We start from the raw sequence: 22,742 nt of genomic DNA on the forward strand, positions 1-22,742 counted from the left end.
GCATGACATTAATTCAAAACCTTACTCAAAAATCATACTATTGATTTCTGAAGGGTGTTTTCTGAAGTGTTTCAATGGGTACTTTGGTGTGCATAAATTTATTAATTATATGGACTCCTTATAACATTTGGTTATTTGGTGTCCTTTTGGAGACTCTAAGTGTCCTTTTTTGGAAAGACACTTACATTTACCATGAAAAAAGCTTGCAGAAAATGTTTGTGATAATCACCCTCCAATCAGAAGGTCTACTTTGCTGGATATAGCAATTGATGTGTTAAACAAGATAAATGGTATATGCTTAATTTATCCACATAAATTAAATATATCCATATACAGCCAGTGCATGTTATCTGAATGGAGATGTTAGGACATCAATTTACCTTTCTTAGCAGATCAGCATGGCTCTGGACTAGCTCTGTGTATTTCTCCTTTAGCTTGGTATAGCGTTGCTCATTTGCTTGTGCTTTTCCTACCAAAAAAACAAACATAAATACAATAATGAATTCATATATCCATTATCAAAAACACAAGCCTCAGACCTTGCTCTCTGTGTCACAGAACAGTTAGCACCACTAAGAGCGTCAGCACAGGCCTTTGTATGTTGTCGTCTGGTGAATTGGACTGTAGATTATATGGTTTATTAGTGTTTGATTGGTGGCTGCTGTGGCTTGGGGTTCCTTCTGGCTATGTTCCCCAGCTCCAGAGAGTCTAAAGAACATCCATCTCTGTCCTGCATCTCTGCACTCTGAAAAGCCCTTTAATATCCACAGTGTTCAGTGGTGCTAAGGGCTTCTGTATAGTGATAGTAAAAGGATGACTGACATTCCAGAAATAGCAACAGTTTTGAACCAGTTAGTTTAAATAAACCAAAGAAGAAGGAAAGCCTGCTTTTTGATTTATGAAAGAGGAACAAAGCAATGATTTGTAGTGAAGCCCTTAATTACTGATATCAATCCAAGACCTTTGAATACTGTGGCGAGGTGGACGAGCGAGAGACATGGGAGGAGCAAGCAAGACCAGGGACGTGATTGTGAAAGTGTCACCTGCGAGACACACCTGTCTCGAGTCCTCTCATGAGGGAGCTCATAGGCATATAAGGAGAGCGAAACCAGTAAAGGACGAGAGAGGACCAGGCCTGGACTTTTTGTCATGTTTTGTTTACGTTTTATTAATTGTGCACGGGCAGTCGTCTGTGAAGGGCTGCCCGCGTTCGTTTTGTTTATTTATTTATTTTTTCCGAGCTCCCTCATGAGGACTCGAGACAGGTGTCTCTCGCAGGTGACACTTTCACAATCACGTCCCTGGTCTCGCTCACTCCTCCCGTGTCTCTCGCTCGTCCACCCCGCCACAAATACTAACTGGCTAATTTTACAAGAATGTCTCATTTTAAATACAATATTTCAAATAAGACATTTCAATTTAACTTTTTCTGACAAAAATATTGTAACTTGTAACATATAACCGATACCAAACTTACTCTCGATTTCGCTCAGGCTGCGCTGCTCTTTCTCTGTGTCCTCTTTGACCCTGCGCAGGTCGTCCAGCTCCACCCTCAGGAACTCGCTCTCACCCAACGCCTGCTGCTTCAAGTGAGTCTGCTCTGCAAGCTCTGCTTCCAACTCATTCACACGCCCCCGTAGTGCTTGACAAAGACGGCCACTCTGAGAAAGACCAAAAAAATCATTATTGAGATATACTACGTACTGTGTGGGTGTATATATATATATATATATATATATATATATATATATATATATATCCCATTACATCATCTGCTCTCATCTCCTGCTCATTACCTCCAATCTAAAAGACTCCAGCTCATCTTTCAGGGCCTGTAGCTCTGCTGTGAGCTGCTCAATCAAGCGGTCTCTGATGTGGATACACAGATTCGTGTCATCGTAATCTGCATCATGTCATCACGATCTTATAAACTCAAAGAGCTCTTTACTATTATTAATTATATTCCAGTATCTTCAAGTCTTACTTCTCATCTTTGCGCATGCCATTCTGATTGTTGAAGTTGAACGGGTCTGTGGCGGCTGAGGTGCCGAAAAGGTCGTCGAATTTGCTGTCCACAACACTCTAATGGAGATAAATCTTTAGATGCTCAAGTTTAAAGAAAATATACATGAGAGCTTTGGACAGTGAGATTGTGTGTGGTACCGGTAAAGGTGGGATGTCCGTGTCCACGAGGTCTTCTGTCTCTACTACATGTTCACTTTCAGGGGATGAAGACTCCACTGGAATCACCACCACCGGACTGATGTGCTCGGACAGGGCTGATGCTCGCAGGAAGTTTGGCGGATTCTGTAAGGCAAGGCAAGTTTACATTTCATACACAATGGCATTTCAAAGTGCTTTACATATAAATTAATTAAAATAGTGATAACATATGCATAAGAAATAAGAATACCATGTGTAAGAATTAAAAATTAAAAAAGGATAATTAAAACAGTTGTAAAGAGAATTAAAAAAAAAAAAAATGGTGATAAACAGATCCCTATCTGCCTGATTCTAAATTTGGGTACCCCTATCTGAGATGGAAGAGATGGAGCAGGTCGGTCTTACAAGTCGGTCCAAGAGAAATGGAGAGAAAAGGAGAGACCATTGGTTGAGCCAATGTCATCATGTAGGGTTGGTCAAAATGCTCAAAACAAATAACAAAAAATAGCTCACTTTTTCTTTAATGTTAATTTATATTATAAGAAATGCCATTAAAATATAAGAAAAATCGATGTTGTTTTATAGGACAGCTTGAAGCATTGTCATAGACTTAAAAATCCTTAAGCTAACAAACTAAGCAGCCAGATATGTAAATGAGTTACATCACTTCTTTCCACTAGCTGTATTTCTGGTCAGGCAGGAATCTGTTTGGTATGCAGGAGTCTCACCTCAGGAAGTTGTGGGATCTGAATCAGTCTCTTGAAATACTGCAGGTTACTGGAGCGATAGAACAGACTCTTCACCCTGGAGAGAGAGAGAGAGAGAGAGAGAGAGAGAGAGAGAGAGAGAGAGAGAGAGAGAGAGAGAGAGAGAGAGAGAGAGAGAGAGAGAGAGAGAGAGAGAGAGAGAGAGAGAGAGAGAGAGAGAGAGAGAGAGAGAGAGAGAGAGAGAGAGAGAGAGAGAGAGAGAGAGAGAAGAGAGAGAGAGAGAGAGCAAAAGATTTGAAATAGTGGCATTTGAAATAGTCTGTGTGACTTAAGTCAGCTGTTCTGACTGGATAGTGACTGACAGACTCACTTCTTAACTGCTCCTGGAAGCGATCCCTGTGGCCCTGTAGAGTATCTGCTGGCAGACCTGGAAGACACAAGAACAAGAGGACTGAGAGAGCCGCTCAACACCCATCACAAACCAGGAAAAGCTCAAGAAAATGACCCTCCACTAACTCCTACCACAATTAGTTACTAACTTGATCAATCTTTCTTTTCTTTTTTAATTCCATTTTATTTAAATTGTTTTATAATATCCAAAGAAACAACACAAACACATAATTACAACTTTTCCACCCAAAAAATCGAATTAATAAATAAATAAATAAATAATTACAACAATTATAATAAATTAACCTAAGAGCATGACCTAATTACACTTGCAGTTATTAGTGCAATAATAGTATCTATTATTTTTAAGAAAAATAATGTTTTTTTTAAAGCTTTCCAGGGTGTTTCCTCAACTATGGGCAGACTGAAATGTGGGGTCAGTTTGGTGGTTTCTACTTTATGTTCCTGTGTGTGTGTGTGTGTGTGTGTGTGTGTGTGTGTGTGTGTGTGTGTGTGTGTGTGTGTGTGTGTGTGTGATGGACTCACAGGAGTGGAGTTGAAGAGCAGTTTGACAGTATAGTCGTACAGATGACTAGAGTCCAGAATGACCTGTATAAGAGGGCCAGACGACACTGACCCGCTGCTGTCACTGACACAGAACGAGACATATCCAACGAGCTGAACACTGTGAAGAAACAAACATCAAAAAACTACCATCATTCCATTATGATACACATTTTTTTTATTATAGAATAATTACTCTCACTCTCCATCACAAAAATATTACTATAAATTATCATACATTTTCTATCCATCCATCTATCCATCTACCTAGAAACCACACAAACGTCATTAGTTGACCTCAGACAACAGTATAATTATTTTTAAAAGCCAGTTCATGACACCTTTACATTCACAAACAGCTATATTTAACATTGCTGAAAAAGGATATTAATTAATTATATTTATTTAATTAAATTAAAACTATATTGAAAGTACTCTAAAAAGCCTTAATTCTTAATCTCTAAATTACAATCCTTGATTTTTTGAATCCCTCAATCCCTCTAGTCCCTTCAACATGCTGTTTTTCTCAATTTATCCCTCTCATTGCCCATTTTCTCATTCACATTCACGCCCATACTCTCTCTCTCCCTCCCTCCCTCCCTCCCTCCATCCGTCCGTCTCTCTGGTGATCAGTGATGCAGGCTCCTGTGAGACCCAGTCGTCTAAGCACACAGAGGTGTGGTTTCCTGTGCCAAGTAGCTGTGTTTCAGCCAACAACACTCCCTTATGCTTCCAGCACGGGCACACAGATATCTATCAGTGTTCAAGCTAGATTTTACTGCATTTTCAGCAGATAGATCTTTACAAAAAAGAGATATCCCCCATTTCTTTCTTTTTTTTTTTACTCTAGAATGCACCTTTTTAGTCTGATCTGAGATTTAAAAAAAGACACATTTTATTGTTCACTTGACATGCTCTTCAAATATAATTTTGACAGATATCAGTCTTTCTCTATTCAAGTAGACTGAAGCTATACATGTCTGCCTACTACCTACTTAGAAAATAGCAGTCAGGTGGGACAACCAAAATACCCGCCAAGTGAAAGGACTTTGCTGATGTTCAAACACCTGCACTCCACCTTAAACTTACCTCCGAGGAAAAGATTCAGCTCACACTCCAAGTAATCAAACATCTCCACCGTCAACTGGAAGCTACTCGTGTTGAGAGGAAAGGGAAACATGATTAAGTCCCATCCCACAAACAAACAGAGCAATTTTGGAGCTTTATTTAATAAAACAGACTGAGAAAATACAAAGCTTGCGAGAAACAAAGCAATACTCACAAATTATTGACGTCGTTTTCACCCGCCTCATCAAGCTGTCTGTTTGACATCTGAAGGTTGCCTGGGAAACGAGGATTCTGGGAAAGCAAGTGGGATAAATGTAATATCTGTGAGTCTGACAGCACAGAGTTTAAAAGAGTTTAAATGCTAGCCGCAGTTGGAACCAGCTTCCTGAACAGATCAGATGTGCTCCAACAGTAGCCACATTCAAATCCAGACTTAAAACACATCTATTTACCTGTGCATTTACTGAATGAGCACTGTACCACTGTATGTCCGACTGATTGCACCCCATCTTATCTGTTTATTCTTTTGATAATTGTTTTACTTTACCTTTGTTCTTATCTCTGGTTATTGTTATTTTATATGTTCCTTGCTTTGCCTAAAAAAAATTTTTTTTTAAAGGCTTGAGAAAGCAATTGCGATTAGATGATTAGATCTAAGTCAATTAGTACATATATTTGTCCCAAATCATTGTACTTGTATTTAAATTGAAAAACGTATGTGACGTGGCATTTAGAAAAGCCAGAGTAGCAAAAGCTTCTTTTAGGGGAAGGGCTCTGATGGCGATGCCATGCCAAGTGATAGAACATGTATATTAATCATAACCCGCCATATTGGCTTGTGTGTTGATATGCGTTACCCACCACGATGGGAACACAAAATATCTGTGAGCTCTGAATAAAGACTTGAAATGGTCTGGAAATTAAAGAGAGGAGATGTGAGGAGGAGAGTTAGAAGATGGATGTTTTGCTTAAATCAACTTCAAGGGCTCAGTCACTCACTTTGATGTGAAACTCCATTTTGGTGATGAGCAGTTTGAGGTAGATGCTGCACAACTTCCCATAGCCTTCACTCAGATGACCCTGAGAAGAGAGAACGAAGTGTAAGGGCGAGAAAAACACAGAATGCTTTAAAAGGAAATGATGTCGTTTCCCTTCTAAAGCCACAGTAGCAGCTAATGAGTACTTGTCTCACTCTCAGCTCATCACTTCACCACTCAAAGTATGAGTCATTAGGGGCAGATTAAGGTCAGGTTGTGTGTGTTTGTTCACATGTTTGTGTACACACATAATAGAGCCAGCTGCATGTCAAGATAATGATCTCATTCTTTCACTTCCTGTTCCCTTCACCACTTACTGTGACGACATAACAGGAAGGGGACAGAGTTGTTCGCAGGAAATGTTTCTACTGAGACTAATCCTAAATCAGCGAATACTCAAAGGGATCCAACTAAAGCTCTTTCCAGTAAACAAAAGATGCAACTCAGCATCCAGTTCCATCTGATCATTCCTTTTGGCTGCCAATACACAGCTGATCGTAAACTGCATCAGAAGCACTTCCATGGCAGACAATCAAGTTAAAATCAACATGAAATTGCATTAACAGTTCACTGTATTAGGGCTGCACAATTAATCAGTGAAAAAATGTTTTCAGAGTCTCAAAGCTGCTCAGTTCGCAGCTCCATGAGCTCCCTCTTTGCATCTGGGACACAATAATATATATGCTATGTGAGAGAAACAGTTAACTGCTTAAATATATATTGGTTTAAACAAAGAAATAACCAAAATATGATTTGGCATATACTGTCTGATCTATTAGATATATCAACTTGAATTGAGCTTCACAAGATATCAAGGATGTTTGATTGGTAAACTAATAACAAGCAAAGTTCTGTAAGCGTTCCTCGAGTGACAAACGCATGCTCACATCATCATTAGCTAATTACAGATCATCTCTGTGCTGAGGTTAGTGTGTCTGACTCATAAACAGAATGCCAAGCTATTCAGCTGTCAATCAGCAATAACGAAATGACTTGTCGACTGATACACTGACAGTTTCCACAATGAGATGGAAACTCAAGGGAACTTGACAAGGCCACATTCAATAATGACAGCGCTATATTGAGCGAGCCTCTGTTTTAGTGGGAAATCATTAAAACCAGCAGCTACAAAACTTGTGTTCATGCACTTACCCACATCCTGCTCATGTCGTTTAGGTCAGCCTTGTGCCGCATGGAGTCCTTAATGACCTGAGGTGACAAAGAAAGACAAGGAGAGCTTAGACAGGGAGAGTTTATTTAAATAAAAAATAAATGAAATTAAAAAATAATAATGATAATGATAAATAAATATAAACCCTAAGATATTACCCTCAAATGAGATAACTCAAAATAAAATAATGAATAGATACCTCATGATATTACCCTCAAAATAAAATAGAATCTGTTATTGGTATTGCCGAATATTGACAGATTCATTTGTCTGTCCATTTTTTGGGACCTCAGATTTTAAAGGGTTAGTTTACCCAAAAATGAAATTTATGTCATTAATGACTCACCCTAATGTCATTCCTCACCCGTAAGACCTCCGTTCATCATTGGAACACAATTTAAGATATTTTATATTTTAGTCTTTTGAACAGACTTTAATTCAGGGGTGTGTCTATGGTGTCTTAAAATGCTGTCTAAGTAGACAGCTGATTATATTTTTTGTAACAGAGCTGTGAGAGTCAATGTGGGATAGCTCATATGGATTACACACACATCACCCGTCAACGATGCATGCTGCGTTTACTCTGGGGAGCTGTTTTGAGTGTGTGAGAAAAATTAATTAATCAAAGGGAGAGGCAGAGTTATCAAGAGACTAAGAGATTGAGAGAACGTGAGAGTGAGGTGGAATTAGACGCGTAAGAGATAATATGGCTGTGTGTACTCACGCTTGGATGGCCGTCCCTCAGCAGCTTGTGGAAGACGTGGCAAAATTTCCAGCAGAGCACTGCATTGCTGGAAAGGGGCAGGCGGTTGACTGCAAGCCAGAATGTGTGAGCCCCCTTCTCATGATGCGTGCCCAATATGCATGGTGAAGACCGTAGTCAAGGACAAAAATGAGGGTCATGCTGTTTAAAGTCTGCATCTCTGAATCATCTTAATCCAGATGCTCAATTACCAGATGCTGATAACCTTTAAGTGGCCAAATATTGGCAGATTACTTGGTCTGTCCAGTATTCTGATACCTAGTATATGGATGGATGGATGGATGGATGGATGGATGGATGGATGGATGGATGGATGGATGGATGGATGGATGGATGGATGGATGGATGGATGGATGGATGGATGGATGGATGGATGGATGGATGGATGGATACAGAGCGGCAGATAGATATATCTCTGTCAGACAGACAGACATACAGAGACAGACAGACAGACAGATAGACAGATAGATAGATAGATAGATAGATAGATAGATAGATAGATAGATAGATAGATAGATAGATAGATAGATAGATAGATAGATAGATAGATAGATAGATAGATAGATAGATAGATAGATAGATAGATAGATAGATAGATAGATAGATAGATAGATAGATAGATAGATAGATAGATGGATAGATAGATAGATAGATAGATAGATAGATAGATAGATAGATAGATAGATAGATAGATAGATAGATAGCAGTTATTTGTGATGCCAATAACCAGCAAATTGCGATTTTGGCTATTTTGAGGTTATCAGGTGATGCCACCTACCTATTCATTGCAAAATATGCTTCTTAATTCTCTTCTATCCTCATATTCCTAAATACAGTATTTATCTTTCAGGGTAACGCAAACAAAAGGATATTCCTGGCATGTTTCTCTTTGACAGCCACCTCCTGTGTGTTGATGGCTTTGTTGATGCTCACTGCCTGTGGAAGAGAAAGAGAGAAGGAAAATTCATTTTTGGGCCCTTCGTTCAGGGTTAAAGATTAAAAAGCAACTCATAGCAGAAGAGTGTTCCTGTGTGCTGAAGGAAACAGTGAGTTTTAGTGTTTCACTGGAGCCTTATTGAGCAACTTTAACCATCGCTGCACAACCACACTGAATACTAATGAAGTTCGGCTCAAGGAGTGTTTAAAGGGGTGGTTTCGTGTTTTTTTTCTAGGCTTAGTTGTGTTTATGGAGCGCAGTATAACATGTCTTAATACTTCTTTTTTTACGACAATTTTTTCTCTTATATTTTTCCTTTATTCCACACCGCTGTCTCCACTGTCCTTTGAATGGCTCGTTTGCTTCCTGCTTCTGTGAAGCCCATCCCTCTGAAAAACGCAATGGTCTTAGATTGGTTAGATGGCCAAATGTAGTTTCCTGTATTTTTATCGGCTGAAGTGCCAAGCACAGGTTGTCCGGAAACGCCACGCCCCTTACCATTACGGGCAGAAGTCAAATCTGTGGAGACTAGCAAGGGTTTATGATGTTACCAACCCAGGAAGAAGCTCGTTGTAGTCCAAACCAGACGTTTTTGTAGGCAATAAACTGCCATAACTTTAAAAGACAATATCTCCGTTTGCATTGAACTTTCAGCGCTGTAACTTTGCAGATACTGTTTATGCTCAAGCAGCAACATTACACACTAACTAAAGTTAAAAAAGTGAAATCGCATGCAACAACCCCTTTAAGAGGCAGCATGACCTAAAATATTATTAGCACTTGGCATTAGCATCCTGCTAGTTTATGATTCATCTCTTAACCATATACCATGCTCATGTCGTTGAGAGCTCTAGATCAGAACAAACTGGAGAGAGGTATTGAGAAAGCACTAGCCATAATGTTCTCTACATACTGTCTTTTTCCTGTTCCTGTCATGCCAAACCACCATCAGTTCTTGGTACCTTCACAGCATAAACAGTGTTCCTTTTTAAACAAGAATCACACATTCAGTCATGGTCAGCTGAATGTAATGAACCCTTTACCGGCCCATCAGATAATGCAAATGGTTTCATAAGCCTATTAAGGTGTGGCAGTTGATTCTCAGTCTTACTTCCTCTAAATCCCAGAATCTCTACAAACACTTTACTTCTAAAATAGCAGCTCTAAAAGGCTACTGCAGTGTCCTTGTGATGCACAAGCTGTCCAAAAAGTGTTTGCATGTATCCATCACAGAGCGGTCAATTCCATGATCGATTGTGAATAACCATAAAATTATGCAAGATAGTAAATTACTATTTTAAATGATTTTAAATTAAAAGGTATGAACTTTTTTTTTTACCAAATATGTGTGCTATGTATTTTTATGCTTAGAGCATCACGTTATCTTAGCAATATGCTAAACTAAACTATCATTTAAAAATTTGAGGTTAGTGCAAATTTTTTAGGTAAAAATTATACTTTGATTTAGCAACAATCCGTTCAATTGATCAAGTGACACTAAAGACTTTTTAAATGGTTACAAATAAATGCTGTTTGTTTGAACCTTAAATTCATCAAAGAATCCTGTTAAAAAATGCTTCGCGGTTTCCATGAAAACTGTTTTCAACATTGGTAATAAGAAGTTTCTTGATCAGCAAATCATCATATTAGAATGATTTCTGAAGGATCACAGGAATAAATTACATTCATTACAAATTTAATTAAAGTTTAATTTAAAAGGTTAAATTGTCATGAATATTTCATAATATTACTGCTTTTAAATTAATTAAAGTTTAATTTAAAAGGTTAAATTGTCATGAATATTTCATAATATTACTGCTTTTACTTTTAATTGAATTTTTTCATACCGACCCCAAACTTTTGTGTAGGTTTTGAAACTGATGCATATGCTTTGGAGCAAAAATTATTTTTGTTGAAGAGGCCAGGGATCATCCTGACAGGAAAGTTTGGCATGGATGCTGAGAGAATGCCGTTGTAGTGCATATAAAAGTGCTGTTGTACACACACAGTGTTCAGTCTTCATCCCCTGTGTCAGCTTCTGCTGCCAGACACACTGTTAAAGGTGACAAGGCATGGCTTTGTGTAGACGAGATAGATCCATGGAATGAGAGTCTCATTAAGTCACAGCTGTGTTTCAAGCATGAGGGAAAGGATGAAGAAGGTTGGAAAAATTCTCATAGACCAACCTGGGGTGCGAATTACACAATGGCCACAAATGCATCTTCATATTTAGAGGTAAACCTTTACCAAACCCTGCCGTAATACGCACCCTGGACCAACCCAACAGAATTTTTTTGCCAATGCGCTTATGCTAAAAAAGGCATTAGGTTTCTTCCATCCCTCTCCAACAACCAATGATGCATTCAGCCCAGATAAACATATGACTAAAACAGTCCATGAGCCATCAAGTCTATAAAAACGAGATCAGTAGAAATGACAACAAATATCCATCAAAACCTTCAAAAATAAAGGACTATATAAACATGGCAGCCTAAGAGAATGCTAGTGTTAGGAGAGGTGTGACCTAATTTGTTCACACTGAGACTTTGTCGTCTGTGTGAATGAGTAGTGCCAGCTGCCCAGGCCTCTTGGCACTGGCGAGAGAATTTACTGGCATCCCAGACCCATTATCTCTCTCACAGTCATGGGCGAATGATAAGATGAAGTGATAACCACTTCATAAAATAACAGGGCTCAGCGCTCGAGATTGTTTGGGCCAGTGATTCAAATTTTTACTTGCCCTGACAGAGCTTTCACTGGCCTCAACACAAAATAAAAGGGTTTTGTTGTTGGTTTGACCCATGTAACAACATTGCATTCCAGTTTTGGCCACAATCTTACATAAACTTCCTTTAATACAATAAAAATATACATCCTACTCAAACCAAACTTTTGAAAGGTAGCGTTTATTTAAAATCTTTTTTGAAAATAAGAATAGAGCTCACTAAAATGTTTCCAAGTAGGAATGTATTAAGGAAAATATTCGTAGCACATGACATTTCTTTTAACAAGAGGTTTCTCTTTTCTAAATTCTTATTTGCAACTTATTCACATTCAAGCACACTATTCCTCACCCACCCACCCTAAAAAACAACAAAGTTCAGTTGCACGATTTGATAGATTAGTTATCCACTAACTATTTTGCATAACATCCCAGCCTGTGTAATCATGGAGCAGCGTGGGTTAAAAGATAACACTCAATATGAGGAGAGCTATTTCCTTACAGTCTCCTCTCCAGGCAGATGGGTCACATGAGGACAGCTGGCCTTAATATCCCTGTAGTGCATTACTCCTGTCTAAGATCCTATTGATTTGATTGATATTGTGCCTTCGGCAGTTCCGTGCAACATGACTGTCAGAATGGTTCACAGCGCAGATGTTTGCAGATCGTCCGTCACATATGCTTTGCTTAACAAGCTTGTGTCAGCTCCATATAGAAATAGTGCTACAGTAATTAAGTGTCTAATAGGTTGATATTGCTGTAGGCAAGGGATTGAATAAACTATTTGTGGCATAACAAGCTGTTTGTAGAGCTTGCTTTGAAATGCAAAAGCAGTTATTCATTCACCATGGTTTCAAGGGAAGAAATAATAAAGCAGGTGCATTGTTTTTGCGTAGGATGGCAGTGCATTTCTGAATGCAAAGCTGAGTGTTGTATATAGATGTGAAGATGATTAAGGACCTGCCAGGCCCCCTGTGAGTCAAAAAATGACCCTTTCTTCTTTCCACTTATAATGAATAAAGAATGTAGCCTAGTACAGAATGGCAAAAAGTAAATTATGACACAGCTGTATTTTTTGCATGAAATATAATTTTAACCCCATGGAGGCTACTGTATCATTTGATGTGCACATTTGATAAACATGTGAAAAAAAATTTTTTTACACAATCCTCTACATGCCTTTTGTTATCTGATTGATAGTTTGTACTTTAACAGGTAACGGTCATATTCAGTATTAGTTGTAAAAACATTACTTTTCAGGTTGTGGTACATATGTCTTTATGCTGTAAATGTAGTATTAATATAAATATCAAATTTAAGTATATGTATTATGTAAGTATCAATATTGTTCTTAATATTTCCAGATGAACACTTACTGCAATGAAGCAACTTCAGTCTAATTATCTATCATCAGTAATTGGAATTAACATGATTTCTTAATGTCTAGTGATATATCAGGACCCTTTTATGATAAATTGAAATACATTTCTTACATACAGTTCCTTTAATTGACCAAAGGTGAAAGACATTTGTGTTTCGAAATGTTCCAAAGACTTTGATATTGTTAAAGATATTGTCCTTAAACGGATGGTTCATCCAAAAATGCCCCATACACTTTAATCCTGATACTGTGAACCTGTCATCAAACTGTGGTCATGTTCTCTATTGTCTCCTGTTTCCGAGGTAGTTTCACAAGGGCCTTCTGATGTCTCGCTCTTCTAGAGCTTACCATCTTGGATCACCCTGACTTTCCCATATCCTGTTGACTGAAGAATGCAGACTCTACCCACAGTCCTCTAAAGGACATCGCAGCCAACCCAAACAACATTCCCAGCTTCCCATTTTGGGTAATCTCACTATTTGAGGTGGTTCAGAGAATAGGCTTCCAGTTTAAAGTGCACCATCTCTCGAAGCACTGCTGATCTGCGGCTTCTCTTCAGTTTTTTCTGAGGTGTGGGTGTAAACCTAAAGTTGAAAGAACTAAAAATACCTCTCAACTTCCTGAGGTGGCACTCTGTTCTCAAGATTAGGTCTGAACACCATAAAATACCAAAACTCTCTCACACTCTACAAGAACATATGCAAGCTTGTTGATGAGTGGGGGATTGATGCTCACACTGAGCCACTAGTGTTTTTTCAGCTAACGCAGTCTCCTACAAACAACTCCACCCCTTTTAAAGGTCACTCCTGTGAAAGGCAACTGTGTACAGAGTTGCGAAAATACTTTTTCTTCCCTTTTAAAAAAAAATTAATAAATTTGACTCATTTATGACTCAGACTTCCTCTTGCCATGAACATTTAGTCAACACTAGTAAGGACTCTGGGGTGGAGGGGGAAAAAACGCACTGCCAACCCTGACTGGACTGGCTTCAGGTGCTGTCACAACAAGTTTTGCACAAATGTAAAGGGGTAGTTAATATCACCTTGCTAAGCAGCAATACTTGACTAGTGGAACTGATTTTCAGGTCTACATTTATGAGGGTATACATTTACTAACACATAGTAAATCATCCGGCTGTCAAAATACTTTGAATACATCTTCACTTTGACCAAATACAGCTGCTAAAAGCAAACCAACATCAAATGCAAACGGATCCTCAATTAATGCACGATTATTCATGACACAATAAATGCAGAATCATCCACAATGCAATAAATGCAGCATCATCAACAACACTTGTCTTTGAGACAGCAAATACCACATGTGTAGAAACACTAAAACACGAGCTTTTTACACAATCCAAAAAACGCATTAAATTAAAGGCCACTGTGAGAATATATATATATATATATATATATATATACACACACACACACACTTGATGGATGAACCAATCTCTCTAAATCCCTCCTTTCCGCTAGCTACTCTGCTCTGATTGGACAGAAGGCCCGTCTGTTGCTGTGATTGGTCTACCGCATACTGCAAGTGCAAACATCCATTACCATAACCGAACTTCAGCTCCGTCTGGAAGTTTCCTAAAGCTCAGCGATTGTACACGCGGTAAAGACAGTAACGATGACGTCAATTTTACCATATCAATCTGAGCTCGTCTGATAATGAAACATTGGACGAACTAGTTTTTTATTCAACCCAAGTCTCCACCGCAGGGACGACTTGAAAGGGATGTTTCTCAGTGATATGTTACTCTAGTATAACTATGCTAGTTTGAGGTACATTATGAGATGTTGCAACTGTAATTCCTCACCATCAGCTAGGGCTGGGGTATTTTTCCAATTAATTTGAATTTAACCTTTTGCCACGATTTTAATATTTTTAAATCGAGAAATCATAAAAATGAATTAATAAATAAAAATTTAAGGAAAAGTTATTGTTATTACTTTTTGGCTAAAAAGTATTTAGGATTTTTCTTATACTATATTATTCCTGAGAATGTAAGATTTAATTTCAGATACATTTGTTGTACAATATTTGCCTTCATATTTCATGTATATTTTCTGCAAAAATATATTAAATAAGTCATTTGTTTAACATTTATATCATGATGATCACTTCAGATGTGTGCACTTTGAATATAATTTTTTTAACCAGATGGTTAATAAAGAGAATCATATTGTAGTTATGCTTTTTAAGGTAACTAGCTAAACTTTCTTTTTTTATTATTGATTAAAGAGTTTGTCGAGACAAACTTTATGTTGGCTTGTGAATGCCGGACCAGAAAGTTTGAAAAAGTTTTCTAAAAAGCTTAAAGTTCAAAGGTTTGAAGTTAAAAGTAATTCAAAAATTAAAGTTTGAAAGTTTTGAAGTCAATACAGATCAGAAAACAGACAGACAGATAGGTTACTATTACTCAGTAGATTTACCACGTTCTACACTGTAAAAAAAATTGGTTGGTTTTTGTTGGTTCAACTTAAAAAAGTAAGTAACCTGGTTGCCTTAAAATTGTGAGTTTATTGAAATTAGAACTTTGAGTTGATACAATGAAGGAAATTAGTTTAATAAATAGAAACTCAAAATATTATTGTATCTGAACCACATAAAAAAATTGATAAATCATGAAAATAGCACTATTTGGCATGTTTCACTGCATCATCAGAAATAACACACACACAATTACCCAATATGCTTACAAAATCTTTTAATAATATTTTAATAAAGGTTGTCGAATCTAAAAAATTTCATTGTATTAACTCAAAATTTTAATTTCAATTAACTCAAAATTAAGGCAACCAGGTAACTTTTTTTCTAAATAATTTTTTACAGTGTAGAATTACCGTACCATGATTCACCACAGTTACATGATTTAACAGTTTACCACAATTTACCATAGTTTACCTCATTTGCCATAGTTTACCTTGCATGGTAAACTAGCATGGTCCTAGCATGATTTACCACATTCTAGTATGATGTACCATAGATAGATAGATAGATAGATAGATAGATAGATAGATAGATAGATAGATAGATAGATAGATAGATAGATAGATAGATAGATAGATAGATAGATAGATAGATAGATAGATAGATAGATAGATAGATAGATAGATAGATAGATAGGTAGATAGATAATGAAGCAGAACTGTGATACATTGAGATTCTAATAAAAAACGACTTGGCAAAAGACTTTATCATGAACTTTCAACTTTGCAGAATGTTTACATTACCAAACAGCTACATTACACACAGCATTAAAGTGAATATTAAAAAATACACAATTGTGGTACTTGTGTTACCTAGTAAACACATCTGAGACGGACAAGTGGAGCAGGTTTCTAAAAAAGCCTCACAGGTTTAGGCCAAAAGGACTGAAGTGCTGTAACAGCACCACTATTGAAAGAAAACTTGAGTTTTATGAGCTTGCTAACAAGAGACCTTCTGAGGACATATCAAAAACTCTAGCAAACCCAGAAGACAGATCAAATTCAATCACTGCTCCTGCTTCTCTGCAAATTACATCAGTTATTGACTTTCTATAAAGCGCGATTTAGCGTCATCGTGGGCAGCACAAACACACACACACACAAATCTCCATTGGGGATCGTAAGTTGGACCCCACTCAAGTAAAAACATGTTTTCATACCATTGTCAAGCAGAGCATGACATGGGGGATTTGAGAACAAGCAGATATTACACATACAATGTTGATAGCAGGTCGGGAGTCAAAGCAGAAAACGGGATGCGGTGATTCAAGTCAAAACTGTGAAATCACGTGTTCAAAAAAAGGTACAGATACCGTCTCTGATCCTACAAGAATCTACAAAGCAACTCAGTCAAAATTCAACATTTAAGTCCTCAAACCCTAAAGTTTATAGGCTATTATGTGCGCATTTAAAAAAGGACAGTTCACCAAAACAAAAGAAAATGTCACTGCTTGCTTAATGTAATAAATAGGCTATTAATGACTTATTAGGCTACTTTCTTCTGCGAAACACAAAATGTGATCTTAGGAGGAATATTAACGACTGACATTCATAAAGTATCAGTCACCATTTACGTTCATTGAGTATTTTACTTACAATGAAAATGAATGGTGACTCAATATGGATAGCATGCCTTGTATTGCAAAGAAATGGTACAAGCACATGAGGGTAAGTAAATGATGACAGCATTTGTATTTTGGGTTGAACTATCCATTAAAGTAAGCTACGTTAGATAAAAACAGGTCGTGTGCTCCATGTTGACAAAACATTAAGACATTAAGAGTCCATTTAAACGCAGTTTCCCACGAAAAAAAAAAGACACATTAGCGCCCTCGCTGTGACTTTCTAAATCCTGGAATGTTTTTGGAAATACTTAATGAGCCCAAACACCCTAATATTGGCTAAAATGCGCAAACGGCTATTGCGCGAGATCGCTGCAACTTGTTTAAACGTAACGGTCTAAGCAGTGGGCGCTCGCGACGGTCAAGGTAAACAAATACACAGGACTGTTGCTCCAAATCATAAAATCCATGATACAAAACAACCCCGCGCGAATCTCTCCCCACCCCCCAAAACGTGTAGATGCACAACACCCGCTAAACATCAGCATTTCATCGACCACCTACCATTTTATTTGAGTCCATAGTTCAAACGGGGTTATGGAAGGGGAGGCGAACCGAACCGGTTCCCTGCTCGGGAATCAAAAGCAGACTGCGAATCCGCTGAGGGAGGCGGAGGGAGCAGGAACGGCCCGTTAACTCAACATGTGTCCGGTTCAGTATCGAACAGTCCCCCTCTCTCCTTTTCTTTCCCGTTCCGTTCTCTTATTTCCTCCCCGTCCTCCTCGCGCGCCGAAGATCCGATTGGCAGATGGCGAGACTCACGCGAGTGGCTTTTCTAAAGCGTTCTTGAGTCACAAGCGTTTAATGGAAGCGCTAGACGATGGACTACATATTATGTGACAGGTACAAAAAACGGATTGTAATGCTAGAGGAGGAGTTCTTCATACACACTGATGTCATTTGCCACAGCTTTGGGCTTAAAAGGGCAAAAATGAGAGCGAGAGCAAAATTCTGTCGAATGTTACATCACTAAAAAGAAACAGAAGTGGACATGTTTGTATCGCAAGACTGATGCAAGGTCTTCGTTCTTACACATACCGTGTCAAAAAAAATAGCATGTGAATGCTTCAGAAGCAAATCAGAATGCACTAAAACTTAACTGCAATGATACAAAAGATCCAAGAGACACACAGCAAGCATAATGCATTATGCCATGTACAGATTTACAGATGAATTATTATCTAGAATTGTTTGCCTAATAAGAGAGTTGTTGTATGCTAAAATATACAGGCTATTATCGATGTGCAGAATCAATGACGTGATTGAAACAATTCCAGTTAAATACTCCTGCACATGATAACGTATGTGATGTTGGTAAATGGCGCCCTCCTCTGGTTACTTTTCCGTCAAGGCATATATTAGAGAAAAAAATGTTTGTACATAACTTGCTAACTGTTAGTGTTACTTTATAAATAACAAGCAAAAATAGTATATTTATTTACCACAGAACTCGTGTTTGCTTTAAAGGATATGCATTTAATTCAAGATGACCTTATGTTCCCATGGCCCATATTAAATTAAACTTTAAACTTAAATTAAACAATTTTTTATTTGGTTCAGATACAATAATATTTTGAGTTTCTATTTATTAAACAAATTTACTTCACTGTATCAACTCAATTTTTTAATTTCAATAAACTAACATTTTTAAGGCAACTAGGTTACTTACTTTTTGAGTAAAACCAACAAAAAACAAAAAAGAATTTTACAGTGTACATATTTTTTTTAAATACTAAACATTAAAAAAATTATTTTAAAAACCCCATAAGAATACAAACATATTAGAATACTTGAATGTTCAAAAGTGAATGTAGGTTTTTTTTTTTTTAAGAAATTAATATTTTTATATACAGGTGCTGGTTATATAATTAAAATATCATCCAAAAATTGATTTTACAAATTCCATTCAAAAAGTGAAAAGTAAAACAAACATTGTATAATCATTTTGTCTGCATCCATTGCATATTACTTCCTTTTCCGGTTAAGAATGTCTTGGGCTGTCTCGCCAGTGTACAGTGCAAAAGCAAATATCGGATACGAGACGCTTTTAAAAGATGATTTAAGTGGGTCAAAAAAAAATCTGATATAGTCACCAAATCGATTTGTGCATCAAGACCTGCAGTGTAAATGCAGCCTAAGTGTACTAACAATAGGGATAACCACACCCAGGATTGTGAAACAAAACCCATTCAAAAATGTGGGGGAGGTTAACAAAGAGTGGACTGCAGCTGGAGTCAGTGCTTCAAGAACCACTACACACAGACGTATGCAAGACATTTTAGCTGTCACACTGTGTCAAGCCACTCTTGAACAGCAGACAGCATCAGAAGCGTCTGGTCTGGGCTAAAGACAAAAAAGTACTGCTGAGTGGTCCAAAGTTATGTTCTCTGATGAAAGTACATTTTGCATTTCCTTTTGAAATCAAGGCCCCAGAGTCTGGAGGGAGAGAGGAGAGGCACACAATCCACATTGCTTGAGGTCCAGTGTAAAGTTTCCACAGCCAGTGATGGTTTGGGGTGCCATGTCATCTGCTGGTGTTGGTCCACTGTGTTTTCTTAGGTCAAAGGTCAACGCAGCCGTATACCAGGAACTTTTAGAGCACTTCATGCTTCCTGATGCTGACCAACTTTATGGAGATGGAGATTTAATTTTCCAACAGGACTTGGCACCTGCACACAGTGCCAAAGCAAACAGTACCTGGTTTAAGGACCATGGTATCGCTGCTCTTAATTTGCCAGCAAACTCACCTGACCTTAACCCCAAAGAAAATCTATGGGCTTTTGTGAAGAGGAAGGTGATATGCCAGACCCAACAATGCAGAAGAGCTGAAGGCCACTATCAGAGCAACCTTGGCTCTCATAACACCTGAGCAGTGCCACAGACTGATCGACTGCATGCCATGCTGCATTGCTAATTCAGGCAAAAGGAGCCCCAACTAAGTATTGAGTGCTGTACATGCTCATACTTCTCATGTCCATATTTCTCAGTTGGCCAAGATTTCTAAAAATCCTTTCTTTGTATTGGTCTTAAATAATATTCTAATTTTCTTAGTTGAGCCTTAGTTGTAGTAGGATTTTCCTTAGTTGTCCGTTATAATCATCAAAATTAAAAGAAATAAACATTTGAAATATATCAGTCTGTGTGTAATAAATAAATATAATATACAAGTTTAACTTTTTGAATTGGATTAGTGAAATAAATCAACTTTTTGATGATATTCTAATTATATGACTATGCAGCACCTGTACATGCCAAGGACAAATTATTCAATTGATCAAAGTGACAGTAAAGACAAAGGCTGTTTTGTAAACTTTCTATTCAATTAAAAAAAATGCATCTCAAAATGTTTCTGAAGCATCACATGACACTGACTAGAAATTGTAAAATGTTACAATTGAGTTCTCATTTCGTGCATTTTAAAATGTAATTTACTCCTGTGATTTATTCACATGAATATATTTAATTTACATTTTAAAATAACATACGTTGCAATAATAGGTTGTAATAATATTTACAATATTACTGCTTTACTGTATATAAATGCAGCCTTGGTGCGCATAATTTCCTTCTGAAACTAAATAAATAAATAATATAAATAATATATATATATATATATATATATATATATATATATATATATATATATATATATATATATATAAATTATTCTATTATTATTTTTCTTCTAATTAACATAAATCCTAAATATAAAATCTAGAGACATCCAAAAATGGTAAAAGATCAAATGTTATAATTATATGCTACCCATGGAGGAACAAATGGGGGGGTCCAAACAAAGCATGCTCTCTAAAGAGAAATCACTTCCTGGTACTGTGTGGTAGGCCCATCGGGGCAGTTTACACTGATGTGTTTCATTGGTCAAGCATATTCAACCCAGTGAGACGCTACGGCAGTGTAGTGTGACTGCCAGTGAGTCAGTGCCCACACACTGTCTATGTCTGTTCATCTCGCACTGACCACAAGCAACAAACAAGTTTCAGACAGACAAGTTTACTGCCCACTTTAAATAATGAATTGAAATGGAAAAAAATGATAACATTACAGTGGATATTAACTGTTCACATTCATTGTGTAAATGTGACCTTTGCTTCTACCCACAGGATTCCGAGATTTAGACCAAGGAATTTTCATGACTTCTCAAAGACTTCATTAAATGCTATTTCTAGATGCTAAATTATTTTGTAGATAGCAATTAAAATATATATTTTATAGAAATGTAAATTATTTTAATAATAAAACAAAAACAATAAAAAAAAGATTTTTCATAAGAAAGACTTTTCAAACTAGGGTGGTGAACAGGAATATTTAGAAGACAAAAAATACAGTTAAGACAGTAAGAAATAAAAACAAAACATACAAATATTTTATATTGTTTACATATTTTATTATATTGCTTATATATTATTTTTTATTAATATTATATATATATATATATATATATATATATAAATGCTGAAAAATCACAGGTTCCAAAAAAATGTTAAGCAGCACAATTGATTCCAACAATGATAAAAATGGAGTATCAAAATGATTTCTGAAGGATCATGTCACAGATGGCTGATGAAAATTCAGTTTTGCATCACATAAATTATATTTTAAAAGTAAAATAATATAGAAAACAATTGTAATAATATTTCAGAATATTCTTTTCAGTATTTTTGATCAAATAAATGCAGCCTAGATGAGCATAAAGTAGTGTGTGTGTGTGAGCCTGTTTATGTGGTTTATGAGGACACATTTGTATAACTACATGGGTATTACACTGGTATTACACTATAAATGTGGTTTATGAGGACATTTCAAATGTCTTCATATTTCAAATAGCTTTAAAAACATACTAAATTATGTTTTTTTTTTTAGAAAATAAAAATACAGAATGTTTCCTGTGATGGGTAGGTTTAGGGGCAGGGGCACTGTAAGGGGATAGAAAATATGGTTTGTACGGTATAAACACCATTACGCCTATGGAGAGTCCCTGTAAACCACATTAGACCAACCAGCAGGTTCAAAGGGCTTCTAAATCATACAGGATTATGTTTTTTGAAAATGTAAAAATGCAGAATGTTTCCTGTGATGGGTAGGTTTAGGGGCAGGGGCAGTGTAAGTGGGATAGAATATACAGTTTGTACAGTATAAAAAACATTACGTCTATGGAGAGTCCCCACAAAAACAGTGAACCAGACGTGTGTATGTGTGTGTGTGTGTATACACAGTATACTGTAAATGGGTCTGAATACAAGAAAATGCATAGTAAGGGGGTCCACCATAAGAGGATCATCATATTTGATCATCATAATTTGCATTCAAAAGTTAGGCTATGCACACAAAAAAAAAAAATGTGTTTTTATTTTAAGGCCTAAAATAATAAATCAACAATCTGCATTTAATATGACTACATCCCCTGCCTTAGATGCATTAATGGTCTGTATGACAGCAGTATGACCCGAACGCTGTTTCTGGCACAGACATCTGGCCGCCACCCAAACTGCATAGGATTTTTAATCCACAGCGAGCGAACGGAGGCCACAGGCCAGGGTCGGTGTGTTTTGCTGTCTCAGGGCTTTTCATACATGCCCTCCTGCTGTCGATGACCCCAACAAACCCTCCTCACCCTCTAAGCCACAGGAGGAGCCACAGTAAATGTCAACATACGTGATGGAAAGAGTGTGAAAACTTAATTTAAACTGAGAAATAGTGA

The 22,742-nt window shown here is 37.1% G+C and overlaps 1 protein-coding gene across 1 annotated transcript in view; it reads right to left on the minus strand.

The window, feature by feature from the left end:
- The window catches only part of hip1 (huntingtin interacting protein 1), a 45,430-nt gene that overhangs the window by 13,964 nt on the left and 8,724 nt on the right, over positions 1–22,742 (minus strand). The window contains 16 exon segments of the mRNA XM_067451110.1: positions 381–469; positions 1,478–1,661; positions 1,797–1,869; positions 1,985–2,082; positions 2,164–2,307; positions 2,892–2,960; positions 3,233–3,297; positions 3,807–3,818; positions 3,821–3,883; positions 3,886–3,945; positions 4,914–4,975; positions 5,107–5,183; positions 5,892–5,972; positions 7,082–7,138; positions 7,825–7,967; positions 8,736–8,799. Of these exon segments, the coding sequence (XP_067307211.1) occupies positions 381–469; positions 1,478–1,661; positions 1,797–1,869; positions 1,985–2,082; positions 2,164–2,307; positions 2,892–2,960; positions 3,233–3,297; positions 3,807–3,818; positions 3,821–3,883; positions 3,886–3,945; positions 4,914–4,975; positions 5,107–5,183; positions 5,892–5,972; positions 7,082–7,138; positions 7,825–7,967; positions 8,736–8,799 (1,341 nt within the window).

The sequence above is a fragment of the Pseudorasbora parva genome, chromosome 8, assembly GCF_024679245.1.
Source record: "Pseudorasbora parva isolate DD20220531a chromosome 8, ASM2467924v1, whole genome shotgun sequence".
In the NCBI taxonomy this organism is placed as follows: domain Eukaryota; kingdom Metazoa; phylum Chordata; class Actinopteri; order Cypriniformes; family Gobionidae; genus Pseudorasbora; species Pseudorasbora parva.